Source organism: Hippocampus bargibanti, linkage group LG08 (assembly GCF_051943395.1).
Source record: "Hippocampus bargibanti isolate YZ-2025 linkage group LG08, ASM5194339v1, whole genome shotgun sequence".
Taxonomy (NCBI): Eukaryota; Metazoa; Chordata; class Actinopteri; order Syngnathiformes; family Syngnathidae; genus Hippocampus; species Hippocampus bargibanti.
Genome location: NC_142741.1, coordinates 13,923,509 through 13,943,827, shown reverse-complemented (window position 1 = coordinate 13,943,827; position 20,319 = coordinate 13,923,509). Strand labels below are relative to the sequence as shown.

At 40.9% G+C, this 20,319-nt stretch overlaps 2 protein-coding genes across 2 annotated transcripts in view; both read left to right on the top strand.

The window, feature by feature from the left end:
- tnfaip6 (tumor necrosis factor, alpha-induced protein 6) overlaps nt 1-684 on the top strand; it is a 43,659-nt gene extending 42,975 nt beyond the window's left edge. The window contains exon 7 of the mRNA XM_089002636.1: nt 262-684. Within this exon, the coding sequence (XP_088858762.1) occupies nt 262-383 (122 nt within the window). The 3' untranslated portion in view covers nt 384-684. The remainder of the gene's footprint in view (nt 1-261) is intronic.
- A 191-nt stretch (nt 685-875) lies between these two features.
- The window catches only part of rif1 (replication timing regulatory factor 1), a 36,831-nt gene continuing 17,387 nt past the window's right edge, over nt 876-20,319 (top strand). The window contains exons 1-17 of the mRNA XM_089002570.1: nt 876-1,041; nt 2,039-2,172; nt 2,282-2,360; nt 2,440-2,536; nt 4,109-4,239; nt 4,313-4,407; nt 6,776-6,965; nt 7,043-7,135; nt 7,720-7,858; nt 7,927-8,078; nt 13,052-13,160; nt 14,541-14,726; nt 14,820-14,930; nt 17,229-17,291; nt 18,466-18,566; nt 19,211-19,297; nt 19,367-19,440. Coding sequence (XP_088858696.1) covers nt 2,057-2,172; nt 2,282-2,360; nt 2,440-2,536; nt 4,109-4,239; nt 4,313-4,407; nt 6,776-6,965; nt 7,043-7,135; nt 7,720-7,858; nt 7,927-8,078; nt 13,052-13,160; nt 14,541-14,726; nt 14,820-14,930; nt 17,229-17,291; nt 18,466-18,566; nt 19,211-19,297; nt 19,367-19,440 — 1,823 coding nt within the window. The 5' untranslated portion in view covers nt 876-1,041; nt 2,039-2,056. The remainder of the gene's footprint in view (nt 1,042-2,038; nt 2,173-2,281; nt 2,361-2,439; nt 2,537-4,108; nt 4,240-4,312; nt 4,408-6,775; nt 6,966-7,042; nt 7,136-7,719; nt 7,859-7,926; nt 8,079-13,051; nt 13,161-14,540; nt 14,727-14,819; nt 14,931-17,228; nt 17,292-18,465; nt 18,567-19,210; nt 19,298-19,366; nt 19,441-20,319) is intronic.

Here is a 20,319-nt window from a genome sequence, read left to right as displayed (position 1 = left end):
AAAGACGTCTTGGCGTGAGGGTTGTCCTTTAAGGGTTAGGGTTAATTTGACTTCTCGTCTCTCTGTGTTGGATATGCTTCATTGTCATGTGTGAATTTTCTGCTGGTACTCTTAGATTAAAAAAAACATATTGACATAGTCTGAATTGGACAATGTGAAACCTGCAATTAGGATGACACAAACGATGTTAAGATGTTGAAAAGGGAAAAGGATGTGTGAATAAAAGTAATACTTTTTGTCTGATAAAATGTTGCTTTCCAGGAAACGTGATGACACTCAAGTTCCTCTCGGATGCTTCAGTCACTGCTGGGGGCTTCCAGTTACAGTACTTTGCCATGAATGCATCTGCATTGTCACAGAACTATACCGACTATTTCCACTGACCACAATAAGTAACAATTGCATCAGGAGGAGTACAAAACATATTTTTGCTTAATAAACGTATAATACAGTTGAGTTGAGCTGAGTACAGTAACTCTGACATGTCAAGATTTGACTTCTGTTTTATTCCCAATTTATGAAATGAATAAAATATAAAATGTGTATTGTGCTGCACCGTAGCGGGCACCAGGACCATGCATCTCACCCAGCAGGTGCACAGCGGAGGCGTGTTCGTGTTGAGAATATTTTACAGAATTTTTTTGTTCAAACCAGATTCACTTGTTAGCAGTTGAAATAAAGACGTACTCCAGTCAGTCGTGTGTTCTCCTTCCTCAACTGCTACAGTACTCTGTTATACAACTGTATGATTATGGTGAAAATGAATAAATACCATTGGAAGGGGGTGAAAATGGTTGGCGTTATTGCACTGGATAACGCTATCTGCGCCAGTGTGGAACCGGATGTGACATAGGGGGTCAAAGGTAATTTTGACGCAGGCATGGTGCTTTGGCGCCAGCAATTTCGCGGGGCAGTAGGACAACAACGCGGTGTGCAATTTATACGTAAGAGGAGACTGTTTGACGAAACAAGGCGACACTTTAAGCACATCGGGCGCTGAAATCTCGAAGCCGCCGGCTGGTGCCTTTGCTGCTTTTGGCGGTGCGTCATTTCTGCGGCTAACTTCGCTTTTGGAGCCCGAGCTGAGCTACGGTTCCGTACTCCCTGTTGGCGGACCTACCCGTGTTTTATATAATATTGTGTCGTGTTGTAATATATTATTTTTTCCTTATTCGGTGGACGTTCGTGTTCTATAAAACACGCATAGGTAATACAGTAGTAGTTGTCAAACTGGTGCATGTTTAATGCGTCCTTGCTAGTTATGCTAACTTGCACGAGCTAATTAACTTTTGTCGCAAATGTCATACACACATACATACACACATCATGATAATACATTTTATTTATAAGTGACTTTCAAAGCCACACATACATACACGGAGTCGCACAAAATGTTTGGTCTGATATTTGTTTACAGCGATGGATATTGTCAAGGCACATTTTACACTGATTTAGGCGATTACTTGTGTTTTTAATTGGTCCTTATACCAACTAATGGTGTGATGATTTTAATTAAGAAGTGGAATGATCCCGCGGCAACCAAACGAAATGCATCGTTTCATATTTAGTATATTATTTTATCGTAGTCTATTTCTGGGTAATTTGTCCCTGCCTGGTGTTGATAGTGGGCAGCCTCGACCTAGTAAACGTCTGCCCATGTCGATAATCTTGTGTGGTCTGTCAACCAGCCACTTATGCCATCTGAAATGTACATTGAAATTAGATATTAGCATTAAATCAGAATTGGACACTTGGATTCGAAATGTGATTCCATCCTAAATCACAAATTACTTGGACAATATTGTCCTGTGAGACATTACATTAGCATTGACTAATGTGGAGATGAATGCTTAGCCAGTTAGGAAGTGCATCTACAGAAGCTAATCAAGGATGGCAAATATAAAACATTGTATTTTTTACTTTAACTATCAACATCGGTTATGGCACAATAAAAACACAAAATAGCAAGAAATGTAATTTTAGATTGTTACAAAATAAGTATACACCCCTCTTCCCACACCCCATTCTCATCATTAAGGCTGTGCAGCAATTAACGATGATGGCGTCAGCGGAGCCTCTGAACAACTTCAGCATCGTCCCCTTGCTGGAGTGTCTGGAGGACAGTGCCGCTGGACGCCCTGAGCAGACCGACGCCTACCTCACCATTGCCAAGTAGATTTCATCACTTCTTGTTCATCAATTCTCATTCCACTTTCTTTTCTCTACTTTTTTACTACATACATTTACATGATCTTTTTTGTATTTCCTTTTTTTATTTTAGTCGGCTCGGTGGAGAGGAAGGCCGCCAGTTTCTTCCTGCCGTGACAAAGCACTTTAATCGCTTGGGTAATGCCATCTTGGTAAGTTTTTATTTTAAAGTCTGAAAGCTCTGCTTCGACAGCTTACTAGTGAACAGCTGCCACTTGATGTTGTCGACAGAGTCATGTAAGCAGTCCACATGCTGAGCTGAGTCAAGCCGCCCTACAAGCTTTGGGCTTTTGTGTCTACCATTCGCACATTGTCTCTGGAGTGTCTGGTACGTTTAGTTTTTACCTCATAAAACATTCATTCAATAAAAAAAGTATCCTAACCATGAATGAAAAAAAAAGGTTTCCAAATATCATATGTAAATATATAAATGTTTCACAAATATAAGGCACACCACATTATAAGGCGCTACTGTAGAGGCTGGGGTTATGCACTACTTCTACATGGGGAAATATAGTCAGATGCTTCTGACAGTAGTTGCGAGACCTGTTGTGGCTCAATATTATCTCACATCTAAGGCGCACCTGCGTATAAGGCGCATAGGCATCTTTTGAAGATAATGAAGGCTTTTGGGTGTGCCTTATACACCGGAAAATATGGTACTTTGAGACAGGCATAAGAATAAGAAAAACTTAATAATCGTGCAATGGGTAAAATTTGCAGCAAAGTTGAAGGAGATGGGAGGGATAGAAATCAAAGTGTTGCATGCGCAAAAATGTTTCAGAAAAAGAACTACACAGTACAGAATCCACTATAAAATAGAAAATCTAGATATATGCATACAGTGATACCTCGGTTTACGAACCCCTTGGCTTACGAACTTTTCGGTTTACGAACGTTACATTGATGAAAATTTTACCTTGGCATACGAGCCTTTTTTCCGGACACACACGGAGCGCCACAATGAGTGACGTGTTGTTCGCAAATGAGACTGTTCTTCTAACAACAAAATGGCAGCCGACTGTTTTTGTCCTCTTCCGCGCCCCCAGTCTTCGGTTAAAGCCACATGATTGGTCAAGAAAGCATCAGTGAGGGGGTGGGGGTTACAGACAGAGAGAGAGTGAGGCCGTTAAACATTAAAGAAAGAGGCAGGCAGAGGGCCGAGAATGAAAAGGGATAGAAAACAGTGAAATTTGGACTCGTATCAACTTTGATAGTTCAAAGGCAGAATGTAGACTGCAAGGTTAAAATATCCCATCAATCAGGCTCCACAAATAACCCGCACAAGCCATATGTACACTTGATGCAAAAAGCTATCAACCCAGCTAAACCGAACACAATTGATGAGCAACAAGGAACAATTATCACAGAGAAAGCACCTACAAGGGATCATTCCGCAAGATGGTGAAAGAAGAAGGCTATTCCTCATCAAGTGTTTAATGCTAATGAAACCGGCCACTCCATTCCATCAAGCCATCAACGACCATCACGAAGGTAAATAAAACGAGAACTGAGAAAAATGAGAGCCTTGAAAGGTGCTTAAAATATAATGTATTATTATTAGTATTATTATTAAAACAACTTTATTATACTGTTTATTTCTTTGATTATAATACCATAGCACATTTATTGTACATAACATAAGGTATATTTTGTGTAGTTTTATGTCTTAGAAAATTAGGAAGTAGAAAACTGTTTTATGGGGACCTGGGAACGGATTATTCTCATTTTAATGGTTTCCTATGGGAAATTAATTTTGAGGATTCACACTTTTCGCCTCACACACTGTCTGGGAACCAATTAAGTTCATAAGCCAAGGTATCACTGTATATGCAATTGCTAGTATAAACCGTGTAAATAAAGGCACCGCTGTACTGTATAGTTTATTCCTGTTTTCCAGAAACGTTCACCGCAGAAATCCTGTCAGCACTTTGCTCGCTGGTGGCCAAATCGGCAGAGAAAAACACTTGCACCAGAGCTTTATGGGTCATCTCCAAACAGAACTTCCCTGCCGCTATGGTGGGCAAAAAGGTTAGCTCGGACACAAATAACGACATTGCTTTATAATGAAGACTTGTACTCATTTTGTTATCGATCTGCTCAGGTGGCATGTATACTAAGTATGCTGGATAGCGTTTGGAGCAAAGGGGAAGTGCAGTCAGTCGTCGTGGAGCATGAGGCTCTTAATGTAGTTATCAGGTAATTTTTACTGTTCTAGAGTACATGTTCGTCCATTCCATTAGAATCAAGAGTGGATTTTTCTATATGTGGGAAATACTAACGGGGAGTCTGGCATATTCTATTCAGCCGTCAGTCTTTTCGATACTCTGTTACTTCCGGGTTGAGTGAACGCTGGCTTGTGTGGTTGCCGCTGCTCACCCACAAAAAACTTATCCTGTGACTGTGAAGTGACCTTCAGAGTTTTGAAAGCCGCTTATAAATGAAATGCATTATTATTAACCTGAATTGACTCATGGGCTGGGTGTGTTTCTGCTGCAGAGAGGGGATTTGAGCGGGGCCGCGCTGTTGCAAAATATAATTTTTTCTTTTGTTGACCGTTGGGTAACTTGTTCACCTGTGGATTTTCAAACTTAAGCACCGATTCATGCAAATTGTGTTGTATAAGTTTGTTAGTCCAAACAAAGTCAACACAGGTGCCACTGGAAATATACATTGAAAAAGAGAAATAATTTTGATGGCCGGCACTCTAGCAATGGCCTAAGTTCCTTAACAATTCACTTGTTTGCGTAACTAGTAAAGGTGTTGATTAACATGTGTGTACTAATTTACACTTGTGCGAATTTACTTTAATTAAGTTTTCCAAAATCAAGCTAACAATCCAGTTGTTAGTGCGTCCACCTCACAGTGCAGAGGTTGTGCGTTCAATCCCAGCTGTGTGGAGTTTTAATGTTTTCTCCGGGCCTCCAGTTTCCTCCCACGCTCTAAAAACATGAATGGCAGGCTGTTTGAAATCTCCAAATTGTCGTTGAGTGTGTTATAACTAACACTGTCGGAAATTCATAGTAAAGTGAATGAAAAATTACAATGTTGATAGAATGAAAATTCTACAAATTCAGTCGATTTCATCCAAATTCTTTTTACAAATTAATGTTTTGTCCACACTAAGGATTGCTGTACTTTTTCGTCCAAAGCATATTTCATTTTTTCAACACATGAAAATAAATATTGAAAAAGAAGCAAATACGGAAGAATTAATTATCTGAATTTTGAGATTGCTGGTGACCCGAATGATGTGATTGAGTGAAAACAAAGTGAGAAGTGGCCACCCATTTTTTTCTCTTCTCTCCCCAGTGTTGAAAGTACAGTGATACCTCAGCTTACGCACTTAATTAGTTCCCAGTAAATGTGTGTAAGGCAAAAAGTTCATCTTCCAAACATTTATTTCCCAAAAGAAACCATTAAAATCAGAATAGTACGTTCCCAGGTCCCCATAAAATGTTCTACTAAATAAGCCTTAAAACTACACATAATATACCTTATGTTATGTATATTAAATGTGCTATTGTATTCTAATTAAATAAACTACGCTATAATAAAGTTGTTTTGTTTACCTTTGTGATGGTAGTCAATGGTTGACTTAACATAATGGTACTGGGACAGCGAAGTCACACAAACGCACACCTCGTTTGTGTTTTGCGATGATCTTCTGCTCGACCGTAATTTTCTTTTGTGTCCTCTGGCCTAACACTGTGGTGGGGTCTTTTTCCTGTGGTGCCTGTGGTGGGGTCTTTTTGGTCCCATAATAGCAAAAGCACTCCACTCAATAACAAACCACGTCTGCACTGAAAGAATGGGGGGGGGGTCGAAAACTAGTACGCCAGCCAACACGTTCGTGTTTTTCAATTATCTCCTGCTGCTCGACCGTAATTTTCCTTTGTGTCTTCTTAGGCTTAACACTATCCTGTGGTGGGGTCTTTTTCGGTCCCATAATTGCGAATGTACTCCACTCGATATCAAACCACGTCTGCACCCAAAGAAAGGAGGTGACAAAAACTAGTTCGCCAGCCACCGTGGCGCTCTGTGTGGTTTGGTTTGTCCGCCGAAAACTATTTTGGCTGCCAAGGTTATATGCTTGTGAATGTAATGCTCGTAAGGCGAAAGGTTCGTGAGCTAAAGCGTTCGTAAGCTACAGTATCACTGTACTGTAGTACAATGCAGTTAGACGACATGGGCCATGTCAACTGTTCATTTTTGACAATGCTGTGGCCGGCTAAAAAAATTGTAAGCTCTATTTAGGACACCTCTGATTTTTAACCCTTTCAGGTACAGTGGTCACTACAGTGGACAGCTTATCATGATATCGGGTTACAGGGTGTATGAAAGGGTCAAGATTGAGAATTCAAAATTGTTTGGAACTGGAATCGTAAAAAGGGACCGGAATCAGAACCAAAGTCATGGCAAAAAAAGAAACGATCAACGTTTTTTTCGTGCTATGCTCTTACAAAGTCATTACTTCATACTGCCTAGTACAAATTCGCAATATCAAAGATAGCATGTTTTAGGACTTAACCAGAATTTGAATAATAGGTTTTCCTGTTGCTTCTAGGCTGCTGGAACAGGTTCCAGCTCAGATGGGAGAATTGGCCATTTGCTGGGCCAAGCTCGTCATTCCTCTGGTGGTGCACTCAGTTTCCAAGGTGCGACTGCGGGCAGCGGCTGCCTTGGAGATGGGGCTGCCTTTGCTGTTGCAAAAACAGATGGAAGTGGCTGCCATCGTCGAGCCCTTGATGTCTACGGTGGGTAACCATCCTCCAAAGACAAACGTTGATCTTAATGACAAAATGATTAATCTGGCTTTTGTTTCTCTTCACAGAAACTGATTCCAGAGCTACAGAAGCTTTTCATGTCCAAAAATGAAATGAATGTCCTCAAACTCTGGCCATTATTTGTAAAACTTCTCGGAAAGGTATACTTGTTCAACTTAAAAAAAAATACAATTGATACAATTCTTGCACATTAATGCTCTACCAGAAAGTGCTTGTCACAATAATACCATAATTTTGACTTTGATAGTATAACCACAAATAGTATCCTGATACCAATTCCTCAAATGGTACCTTTGGAAACATTGTTGAAGATTACATATATATACACACACACACAGCACTCTATAAATGTATAGGATTTTTTTTGTTTTTCACAGTATAATTAATAGGTTGCAAACTTTATCTCTCCTCTCCACTGACGCTAAACCAGTGAAAAAAGAGTGAAAACAATCCATAGAACTTTGTATTTTGTGCTTGTTCATTGGTGTGTGAGATATCAGTCTGTCCTATCAGTCTGTCCTCGCAGCTGGGGAATCGACAATTCTGGGGGCATATACGGTTTTATTGAGCCTGTGGTGACTAATACAGTATATAGAAAGAGATAAACGCTATCTATGATTCGGCTGAACTATTTGTGGCTTTGGAATCAAAATTGTAATTTCAACCAATGTGATTTTGTGATCATTAAAGATGCAACCTCACCAACCTCATGTTTGTTTCTTAGCTGCTGCATCGAGGAGGTCCTTTTATCAACTCGTTGCTCCATTTGGAGGAGCTGGGCTTTCGCAGCTCCTCTCCTACCATCAAGAAAATTGCTTTCATCGCCTGGAAGAGTTTGATCGATAACTTTGCTCTTAATCCGGGTGAGGCTTTTTTTCCTTCTTCCCCAATGTTACTTTTGAGCTCCTCTAACTGCAATGTTGTTTCTCAGACATCCTTTGTAGTGGAAAGCGCATGAAGCTTCTCATGCAGCCCCTCATGTCGATCAATATTCGCACAGAGGCGCTAATGCTTACCAAGGTGGAGGTGTGGTGGTACCTAGTGGTCCAACTTGGGCCCAACCTGTCGCCCCACTTTGATTTGGTAGATTAACATTTTGGTTGTTGTTGTCAAGTCTCCATTTTGCATTTGACTTTAAAAGTAGTAATCACTGCTTATGGTTTTCTCAGGTGTCACTCCCGTTGCTACAGTGCACCATTGGATCTAAAGCCACCTCAGCTCCGGCCACCCCTGCCAGAAGTCAGAAGGGCGTTGCAACACCCAGCACACCCAAATCTGGTATGCTCAAAACCCCAGCAGAAACATTTGGCTTGTATGTTTAGAAAAGCACACAGACACGCACAAATACACGCACACATGAACACATTTGTGAGACTAATAAAGGCAAATCCAATCCAATCCAATTTTGGCACACATACAGGTACCATCCGACTTGTGACCATCTTGACTTAGGACCACCCGTACTTGCGACCATGCCTGCCAGACCCTATAAAAATTATTAATTATTATTAATTATTTAAAAATTTGACGCAGGCCACACAGCCGCCTCTTTGAGACGGTTCGTTCTGATTCGGGGCGAGGCGGTGGGTAGGGTGCGTCGCTGCCGCAGACGGCCATGGGGTCGGGCCGTGTGTCGGGCGCTGAGACCGGGGTAAGGCCGGGGAGAGGGCAACCGGTAGAACACCGGCGACCTAGACCCACGCCCGCCCAACGCCGTGGCGTCCAGAATCGGGTCGTTTGCAAGTCATTTAGCACCAAGTCTCTATTCAACATTTTGAATGGATTTCGATTTACGACCATTTTGACTTACGGTCGTAACGGAACCCGGTCGTAAGTCGGATGTTACCTGTATTTATATTTTCATTTTTGATTTTATAGACAAAGGAAAAACAATCACCACTGCACAACATTACACCATTTATAACAAATGCTGTGATTTTAAGGCATCAAATGCATTTTAAGATAGAAGAGGACACGGCCCCTACTGCTCCTCCATTCGTCAGATCGCGATTTGCTCTATTGGTGGAATATTTTGGTCTAAACTTGTAATGGATGCAGTTCAGCATTTATTTCTAAGCGATTCATCACTTGGACTGCTACAACCCCTACTAGAATCTTTGCGAATACAGGACGAATACTGATTGACCTATAATTCTACACCTTCAGGTGAACATTTTATTTTGCATTTTAAGCTCTTGTAAAGCATCTTTGAGTGTGATGAAAAGCGCTTTCAAATAAAATGTATTAATATTATTATTATTACAGTAAAGTCTCGTTATATCGATATCGGATATATCGATAGTCCCGGTTATATCGATACTATTTCTATGCACGCACGGAGAAAATTACATGCAAACAGGGTCGGATATATCGATAGTCCAGGTTATATCGATATTTTTTCGGACTCCCTTGAATATCGATATAACGAGACTTTACTGTATTATTATTACCTGATCATCTATCCCAGATTTAACTATTAGAATGACTTGCTTGTTTCTAATTACCTGGGAATTTTACAATAATCCGTGATGCAACTAATTCATGCGTGATCGGCCAGTTACGGCCCAGCTCAATGTTCATACGGGTAGACAGGCAAGTTGGCGTACGTGCAATAGACGCGAGTGTTGGTAACATGGAGATATATATATATTTTTTCAGCAGGCCCAACGGCATTCAATAGCCTGACACCAAATACATCACGACTGAACTTGAACTCCAGCATGCAGCCCCCCTCCTCCACTGTCCCTTCTATAAAGTTGCTGGGCCTGGAAATGCTTCTCCACTACTTCCTGGGACCTGATGTGGTTTCCACAGCGACCAAAAGCAACCTGGTCCTTACTCTTGGTTGAGTCTTACTTCTTCATCTTACTATTCTTGTAATGATCAATTAGTTGCGGCTGCTACACTCGGTTCTAAATACCTTTAATGTGGTTCCAGAACCTTTGAGGTATCCGCTGTTGAATGCTGCTTCCTCCTTTAGCAAACATGCTCCTGCACTCATCTCCAACATCAAAGATGGCTTCAACAATGTCGGCATGGACGCTCCGGGTGAGCCTCGCTTTTTTTTGTTCATAGAACCGATTTTGATGTTTGTATCCAAATGCTAAATCGACTCACGTCACCCAATTCTTTTAATGTGCAAAAATTAATTAATCAAATGCTTTAGAATAGAGCTGGTGACATGGCTGAAAAGTGTATCATGGTACACATATTTCATATCAATTGATATTCACCCTTGTTTTTTTTTAAACCTAATCAAAATCAGAGTATTCATTTGGTAAAGGAATGTACAATAAAACAACTATCCACAGATAAATCACTGTTCAAAATATCTAGTAGAAAAGCACCTATTCAATCAATTAATTCTGTTGTTGTGTACATTGTAATGTTTCCATTAATGCTCTCCGGTGCGTTTAAACATGTATTTGCAGTCCATTCCTCTCAGTTGAGCCGTGGTCTTAGGTAGAAGTTAACTTGATAGCAGGTTTATTGTTGGAATATGGCTCTCGATTTAAGAATGGGAATATATTTAAACAGCTTTAAGCCACACTCCCTTTTCATTTTATGGTAATAAAACCAGGGGTCACCTCAGCACTTTGAAGTGCTGAGGTGACCCCTGGTTCTCTGGTGGAACATCTTACACAAATTTAAGATGTTCACTGAATGAACCTTGAAATTATCCCACACATCATCTTCGCTGGTTCAATAGCTGCTTCTTAACAGTTAAAAGTTTTTTCTTCTTGTTGTTTGTCAACTCGGTGTGTTTATAATTAAAAGCTTCTTAAAGGTGGATTGAAGTGAAATATAAAATGCATATTTCGATATGACTACAATAGTCAATCAGACAGAGTCTGGATGGAGCAAGACCAGGGGATATGATACATCATTCATTTGTTCATGTCCACCTCCGGTCACAGCTGGATTTTTGTGTTCTACAAATGCAATATTAACCAGAATACCCCTGGCGGGTAATCTAACATATTGTAAAACATTTTGGCATTGACTTCCCCTTTAATTTTAGCTTCTCAAAATATGCATGTACAGTGGGACCTTGGCTTACGCACTTAATTGGTTCCCAGACAAAGTGTATAAGGCGAAAAGTGTGTATCGCAAAAAAATACTTTTCCATAGGAAACCATTAAAATGATAATAATCCGTTCCCAGGTCTCTATAAAATATAATTTTCAACTAAATAAGCCTCAAAACTACAAACAATATACCTTATTCTATGTATAATACATGTGCTATTGTATTGTAATGAAAGAAAAACACTGAACTGTATAATAGTAATTTTATTTACCTTTGTGATGGTCGTTGATGGCTTGATGGAATGGGGCTCAGACTTCTCTTCCTGTGTTAAGTCCGGTTCGGCATGTTTTTCCAATAAAGGCCGGTCTCAACAGCATTAAATACTTGCTGAGGAACGTAGCCTTCTTCTTTCACCATTTCGAGCAATGATCCCTTGCAGGCTTTGGCAGCTTTACTGTGAGCACTGTCTCACCATGACGAGTAACACAGTGAATCCCTGTACGGCGCTTAAAGTTCTTTAACCATAATAATAATAATAATACATTTTATTTCAAGCGCCTTTCAAAACACCCAAGGACACTTTACAATAAAAACAATAGAACACAGCACATAACAATAAAACCATAAGTGAAATGATAAATAATAAAATAGCAGAGAGAATTATACATTGAAAGCAATTTTAAACAAATGGGTTTTGAGATGAGCCTTGAAAATAGGGAGGGAGTCAATATTACGGATGTTGGGTGGGAGTGAATTCCAGAGTTTGGGAGCAGAGCGGCTGAAAGCTCTGCATCCCATCGTGGTGAGACGGGCAGAGGGCACATAGAGGTGAAGGGAGGATGAGGATCTGAGGGACCGAGAGGGAACAGAGATTTGAAGCAGGTCAGAAAGATAGGGAGGAGCAAGGTTATGGATGGCTTTGAAAGTAAACAGAAGTATTTTGAATTCGATACGATGTTTAACCGGTAGCCAGTGGAGTTGCTGGAGTACAGGGGTGATGTGGTGAAAGGAGGGGGTTTTGGTGATGATCCGGGCTGAAGAATTTTGGACGAGTTGGAGTTTATGGAGAAATTTCTGATTGACACCGAAGAGAAGTGCGTTGCAATAATCGATGCGGGAGGTGACAAGACTGTGGATAAGGATAGCGTTTGGAAACATTGTTGAAGATTACATATATATACACACACACACACAGCACTCTATAAATGTATAGGATTTTTTTTTGTTTTTCACAGTATAATTAATAGGTTGCAAACTTTATCTCTCCTCTCCACTGACGCTAAACCAGTGAAAAAAGAGTGAAAACAATCCATAGAACTTTGTATTTTGTGCTTGTTCATTGGTGTGTGAGATATCAGTCTGTCCTATCAGTCTGTCCTCGCAGCTGGGGAATCGACAATTCTGGGGGCATATACGGTTTTATTGAGCCTGTGGTGACTAATACAGTATATAGAAAGAGATAAACGCTATCTATGATTCGGCTGAACTATTTGTGGCTTTGGAATCAAAATTGTAATTTCAACCAATGTGATTTTGTGATCATTAAAGATGCAACCTCACCAACCTCATGTTTGTTTCTTAGCTGCTGCATCGAGGAGGTCCTTTTATCAACTCGTTGCTCCATTTGGAGGAGCTGGGCTTTCGCAGCTCCTCTCCTACCATCAAGAAAATTGCTTTCATCGCCTGGAAGAGTTTGATCGATAACTTTGCTCTTAATCCGGGTGAGGCTTTTTTTCCTTCTTCCCCAATGTTACTTTTGAGCTCCTCTAACTGCAATGTTGTTTCTCAGACATCCTTTGTAGTGGAAAGCGCATGAAGCTTCTCATGCAGCCCCTCATGTCGATCAATATTCGCACAGAGGCGCTAATGCTTACCAAGGTGGAGGTGTGGTGGTACCTAGTGGTCCAACTTGGGCCCAACCTGTCGCCCCACTTTGATTTGGTAGATTAACATTTTGGTTGTTGTTGTCAAGTCTCCATTTTGCATTTGACTTTAAAAGTAGTAATCACTGCTTATGGTTTTCTCAGGTGTCACTGCCGTTGCTACAGTGCACCATTGGATCTGAAGCCACCTCAGCTCCGGCCACCCCTGCCAGAAGTCAGAAGGGCGTTGCAACACCCAGCACACCCAAATCTGGTATGCTCAAAACCCCAGCAGAAACATTTGGCTTGTATGTTTAGAAAAGCACACAGACACGCACAAATACACGCACACATGAACACATTTGTGAGACTAATAAAGGCAAATCCAATCCAATCCAATTTGGGCACACATACAGGTACCATCCGACTTTTGACCATCTTGACTTAGGACCACCCGTACTTGCGACCATGCCTGCCAGACCCTATAAAAATTATTAATTATTATTAATTATTTAAAAATTTGACGCAGGCCACACAGCCGCCTCTTTGAGACGGTTCGTTCTGATTCGGGGCGAGGCGGTGGGTAGGGTGCGTCGCTGCCGCAGACGGCCATGGGGTCGGGCCGTGTGTCGGGCGCTGAGACCGGGGTAAGGCCGGGGAGAGGGCAACCGGTAGAACACCGGCGACCTAGACCCACGCCCGCCCAACGCCGTGGCGTCCAGAATCGGGTCGTTTGCAAGTCATTTAGCACCAAGTCTCTATTCAACATTTTGAATGGATTTCGATTTACGACCATTTTGACGTACGGTCGTAACGGAACCCGGTCGTAAGTCGGATGTTACCTGTATTTATATTTTCATTTTTGATTTTATAGACAAAGGAAAAACAATCACCACTGCACAACATTACACCATTTATAACAAATGCTGTGATTTTAAGGCATCAAATGCATTTTAAGATAGAAGAGGACACGGCCCCTACTGCTCCTCCATTTGTCAGATCGCGATTTGCTCTATTGGTGGAATATTTTGGTCTAAACTTGTAATGGATGCAGTTCAGCATTTATTTCTAAGCGATTCATCACTTGGACTGCTACAACCCCTACTAGAATCTTTGCGAATACAGGACGAATACTGATTGACCTATAATTCTACACCTTCAGGTGAACATTTTATTTTGCATTTTAAGCTCTTGTAAAGCATCTTTGAGTGTGATGAAAAGCGCTTTCAAATAAAATGTATTAATATTATTATTATTACAGTAAAGTCTCGTTATATCGATATCGGATATATCGATAGTCCCGGTTATATCGATACTATTTCTATGCACGCACGGAGAAAATTACATGCAAACAGGGTCGGATATATCGATAGTCCAGGTTATATCGATATTTTTTCGGACTCCCTTGAATATCGATATAACGAGACTTTACTGTATTATTATTACCTGATCATCTATCCCAGATTTAACTATTAGAATGACTTGCTTGTTTCTAATTACCTGGGAATTTTACAATAATCCGTGATGCAACTAATTCATGCGTGATCGGCCAGTTACGGCCCAGCTCAATGTTCATACGGGTAGACAGGCAAGTTGGCGTACGTGCAATAGACGCGAGTGTTGGTAACATGGAGATATATATATATTTTTTCAGCAGGCCCAACGGCATTCAATAGCCTGACACCAAATACATCACGACTGAACTTGAACTCCAGCATGCAGCCCCCCTCCTCCACTGTCCCTTCTATAAAGTTGCTGGGCCTGGAAATGCTTCTCCACTACTTCCTGGGACCTGATGTGGTTTCCACAGCGACCAAAAGCAACCTGGTCCTTACTCTTGGTTGAGTCTTACTTCTTCATCTTACTATTCTTGTAATGATCAATTAGTTGCGGCTGCTACACTCGGTTCTAAATACCTTTAATGTGGTTCCAGAACCTTTGAGGTATCCGCTGTTGAATGCTGCTTCCTCCTTTAGCAAACATGCTCCTGCACTCATCTCCAACATCAAAGATGGCTTCAACAATGTCGGCATGGACGCTCCGGGTGAGCCTCGCTTTTTTTTGTTCATAGAACCGATTTTGATGTTTGTATCCAAATGCTAAATCGACTCACGTCACCCAATTCTTTTAATGTGCAAAAATTAATTAATCAAATGCTTTAGAATAGAGCTGGTGACATGGCTGAAAAGTGTATCATGGTACACATATTTCATATCAATTGATATTCACCCTTGTTTTTTTTTAAACCTAATCAAAATCAGAGTATTCATTTGGTAAAGGAATGTACAATAAAACAACTATCCACAGATAAATCACTGTTCAAAATATCTAGTAGAAAAGCACCTATTCAATCAATTAATTCTGTTGTTGTGTACATTGTAATGTTTCCATTAATGCTCTCCGGTGCGTTTAAACATGTATTTGCAGTCCATTCCTCTCAGTTGAGCCGTGGTCTTAGGTAGAAGTTAACTTGATAGCAGGTTTATTGTTGGAATATGGCTCTCGATTTAAGAATGGGAATATATTTAAACAGCTTTAAGCCACACTCCCTTTTCATTTTATGGTAATAAAACCAGGGGTCACCTCAGCACTTTGAAGTGCTGAGGTGACCCCTGGTTCTCTGGTGGAACATCTTACACAAATTTAAGATGTTCACTGAATGAACCTTGAAATTATCCCACACATCATCTTCGCTGGTTCAATAGCTGCTTCTTAACAGTTAAAAGTTTTTTCTTCTTGTTGTTTGTCAACTCGGTGTGTTTATAATTAAAAGCTTCTTAAAGGTGGATTGAAGTGAAATATAAAATGCATATTTCGATATGACTACAATAGTCAATCAGACAGAGTCTGGATGGAGCAAGACCAGGGGATATGATACATCATTCATTTGTTCATGTCCACCTCCGGTCACAGCTGGATTTTTGTGTTCTACAAATGCAATATTAACCAGACTACCCCTGGCGGGTAATCTAACATATTGTAAAACATTTTGGCATTGACTTCCCCTTTAATTTTAGCTTCTCAAAATATGCATGTACAGTGGGACCTTGGCTTACGCACTTAATTGGTTCCCAGACAAAGTGTATAAGGCGAAAAGTGTGTATCGCAAAAAAATACTTTTCCATAGGAAACCATTAAAATGATAATAATCCGTTCCCAGGTCTCTATAAAATATAATTTTCAACTAAATAAGCCTCAAAACTACAAACAATATACCTTATTCTATGTATAATACATGTGCTATTGTATTGTAATGAAAGAAAAACACTGAACTGTATAATAGTAATTTTATTTACCTTTGTGATGGTCGTTGATGGCTTGATGGAATGGGGCTCAGACTTCTCTTCCTGTGTTAAGTCCGGTTCGGCATGTTTTTCCAATAAAGGCCGGTCTCAACAGCATTAAATACTTGCTGAGGAACGTAGCCTTCTTCTTTCACCATTTCGAGCAATGATCCCTTGTAGGCTTTGGCAGCTTTACTGTGAGCACTGTCTCACCATGACGAGTAACACAGTGAATCCCTGTACGGCGCTTAAAGTTCTTTAACCATCCGTTGCTAGCTTTAAAATCATCAATAAACGGCGAACTTCCATGTTGCTGCATGACGATATCAGAGTGAATTTGCCATGCTTTCTCGGATAAAATTGCTTGATTCCCGCTGTCGCTGGCTACCTGCTTTTCGTTCCAAATTAACAGAAGTTTTTCAACCTCTTCTATTGCCTGAGAACGTTGCTTTGACAGCACGGAAACACCTTTAGCAACACACGCACCTTTAATAGCTTCTTTTTTGCGAAGGATGGTAGCAATGGTGGACTTAGCATATTGCTACTGGGCCGTTAAGTCAGACAAACGCACACCTCGTTCGTGTTTCTCAATGATCTCCTTATTCTCCTCGACTGTAATTTTGTTTTGTGTCTTCTTCGGCTGAAAATGAGCCTATGGTGGGGTCTTTTTCGGTCCCATAACAGCAAAAGTATCCGTGATAAATCCTTGAAGACGAACTACGTGTACACTCACGGAAAGGGGGTTTGGAAAGTTAGGCCGGCTGTGACGCTGTTCAGTCGTGTGGTTTGGTGTTCTTCCACTGAAAATTACTCTGCCAGCCGTGGTGGGGCGGCACCGTGTGTATCCCGAAAAGTAGTGCGTATGCCAAGGTTTAATTTTAAATAAATTTTTAATTTAACGTTCATAAACCGAAAAGTTCGTAAGGCAAGTTGTTCGTAAACTGAGGTCCCACTGTAGTCTTTTGTTCATTTAGCTCTACGACAATAGTCTGTCCATCCGTCAACCTATCTAAAGTAAATTGAAGTTTTCTTGACTGTCCGACTTCATATTTCCTCAGATGCCCTTTTGGCACTTCTATGGGATAATCTTGTACATTATGTCATGCTGACCATTGACTCTGGTAAGTGCTTTGTTCTCTGTCCAACATGCATACTTTTAGCATACATTTTAAATGTATGTATACATATTTTTCCTTTACTCTGTCAGGCGTGTCCAAAATGCACCCCTGGATCCATGAGTTGATATTGTTTATCCAATAGTCATCCTGTATTCCTAGTTTCAGTACAAACAATAACCCTCTGTCCCTCCTTAAAAAAATACATCTGACATGGACCACGACACATTTTGAGTGTCCACATTTATATCGTTAAATTTACAGCTCAAAGAAAGGCAAACAAAAGATTTAGAACCATGGGTTTATTTTTAATATCCCAAAGATCAACATGCAATGATTTGGTAGAATGACTCATATAAGATGATTCACTCATTCATTTATTTATTTTCTGATCCGCTTAATCATTACTAGGGATGCGAGGGGTGCTGCAGCTTATCCCAGCTGTCTTCGGGCATTAGGCATGGACAGATTGGCAGCCACTCCTAGGGACACGCTCACACCTAGGGACACTTTAGAGTGCTCAGTCAGCCTACCATGCATGTTTTTGGAACGTGGGAGGAAACCGAATGACCCGAAGAAAATCCATGCTGGCCCGGGGAGAACATGCTAATTCTACAAAGGGTGGTCGGAGCAACAATCTGCACTGTGAAGTCGACGTGCTAACCACTCGACTACTGGGGCACACTCCCATATAAGAAATGTAAATAAACTGTATATAAAACATATTTACATTGCTGATTACACAGATTTGTACTTCTATCTATCAGCAGAGAGAGCCCCAAATCCGATCTGATATGGGTGCCAAAAAAGTGTGATTGAGGTTACTCAAATTTGAAAACAGTTTGACATTAATAATTCATGTATTAATGCTGTTGTGGCTCCAACACTTTGGGGAGGCTTCTTAAGTAAATAGTTTCCTCCCATGTGGTGCCACATAGAGGACCTCATGACTGGGTCTGGGTTTCAGATCATTACAGAGGCAGGTGAAGAGACCACATCCTTGCCTCCTGCCCAACTCAGTGCCACCATCATCAGTTTAAGTCTGAGCACTAACTTGTTAGTGTGACTTTGACGAGAAAAAACTACTGAGGGTTCTTGCCCAATGATGTTGACCACACTTCATCAGACGTCTGACTTTGTAGGGTAGTGTTTGCATTTGCTGATTGCTTTGTATCTGCAGGTATTAAGAAGGACCGACACGGCTGTGAAGTTCTGACCCTCATGCTTCAAGCCCTACAGAATGTGGTGTGTTCACAAGTTCTTCCTGCAGAAAAAGTGTTGGTAAGAGTGTCCTCCTATTATCTTCTCAGCGAAATCTTCTGGAAAATTGAGAACAAATTGCCTAAAATGAATCCGCATATTAGTTTTCAACAGTGGTCCCCAACCTTTTTTGCGCCACGGACCGGTTTAATGTCAGACAATATTTTCACGGACCGGCGGATAAATACAACAAAGTAAAATGATACGACAGGCATTTTTTTTCTTTTAAATATAATAATAAACGTGAATCCGTTGTGTATTTTCATCATTTTTCAAAATCAAACATAGTTCAGACTCGGATAATAAATAAAACGGAAATTATGTAAATTATTTATTCTTTTTGGGCGGCCCGGTACCAAATGACCCACGGACTGGTTCCGGTCCGCAGCCTGGGGGTTGTGGGGACCTCTGGTTTACAACATCCTGTTTCCCACCCCCCTCTGCTGTAAGACACTCGATTGAAATGGTCAGGATTATAACCACGCTTCTTCAGAGCGTGTTGATTAGCTGATCATTCATCAGAAGTACTGTGTGAATCGAGAAAAAGTGGATAATAGCTGTGAACGAACACGTGTTTGAGTTTGATGTTTTGCTTGTCAAAAAAATAAAGATGTGAATTTGGAAATGTGCAGGTGCTCACTGGATTTACCTTTTGTTTTCTTCAGGTTCTCTTCGAGAGCACTGTCAAAGGCATCTCACCGCGTGTTTTAGGCTCCGCGTCCTACCAAGTTGGCAAGATGGATGTGTTGAATGTGAGCTCAAGGCTCTCCTCTTCACTAATGCTGTGTTGGAGACAACTGATCTTTGCTGATTCTCCCTAGGGAACACCGGCACTGTTCCTCATTCTGCTCCTCTTTGACAGCAACATGCTGGCAGCTTACATCGAAGACACCAGGTGACTTCAATGTCTGTTTCTTTTGAACACTGTGATTGAGTCTTTTGTTTCACTCTGAATAATTGCCATTTGGCAGCATAGCTTTTGTGGTATAATGGTGATACAATACATATTGATTTATAGAGCGCTTTAACAACAGCGGTTGAAATCAGAGAAATCCATGAGAACCTGATGGATGTAGGATTTTCTGTTTTACATGTGGGCGAGGGTAGTGATGATCACTGATGAGTTGACATTCTTTCTGTAGGTATGATCTGTGGCATAATGACCTTGAAGCACCTCATGACAATTAGAGGAGGGGCCATTGGCCGATAGTCATTCAGACCCATCGCTGTGGAGGTCTTATGTACAACAGTCTTCAGGCGATTTGGGATAGACTCGAAATTGGAGTGAAGTGTTGAAAATGTTTGTAAGCATTTCCGTCAGCAGGTTAGGGGTATTGTCAAGGCCTGCAACTTTGTGAGAGTTAATCCTTTGCAGAGTTCTCAAATCTGCAGGGGAAAAAATAAGGGGCATATATGAATTTGATGTACGAGTTTGATGTTGATGTTATATGTGAGTTAGATGTGGCAAAACCTAATCAGAAGCTCAGAGGGGATTGAGCCTTTTCCGTTGATGGTCCCACTTTCTGGAATGACCTGCCACTGAACATTAGACAAGCCCCCTCGCTGCCCATCTTGAAAACCCATCTCAAAACTCACTTGTACTCCTTGGCATTCGACTCAGCATGATTCCGACTTGATCTTGGTTTCGCTCTCATAGTGCGTAAATGATAGCTGTCCATGTTAAACACGTTGCAGCTTCAGCTGTTGTTAAAGCACTATATCTGTCTGTGTATTTGTGTAGCCAGCTAGCTATCTATTAGCTAGCTGGCTAGCT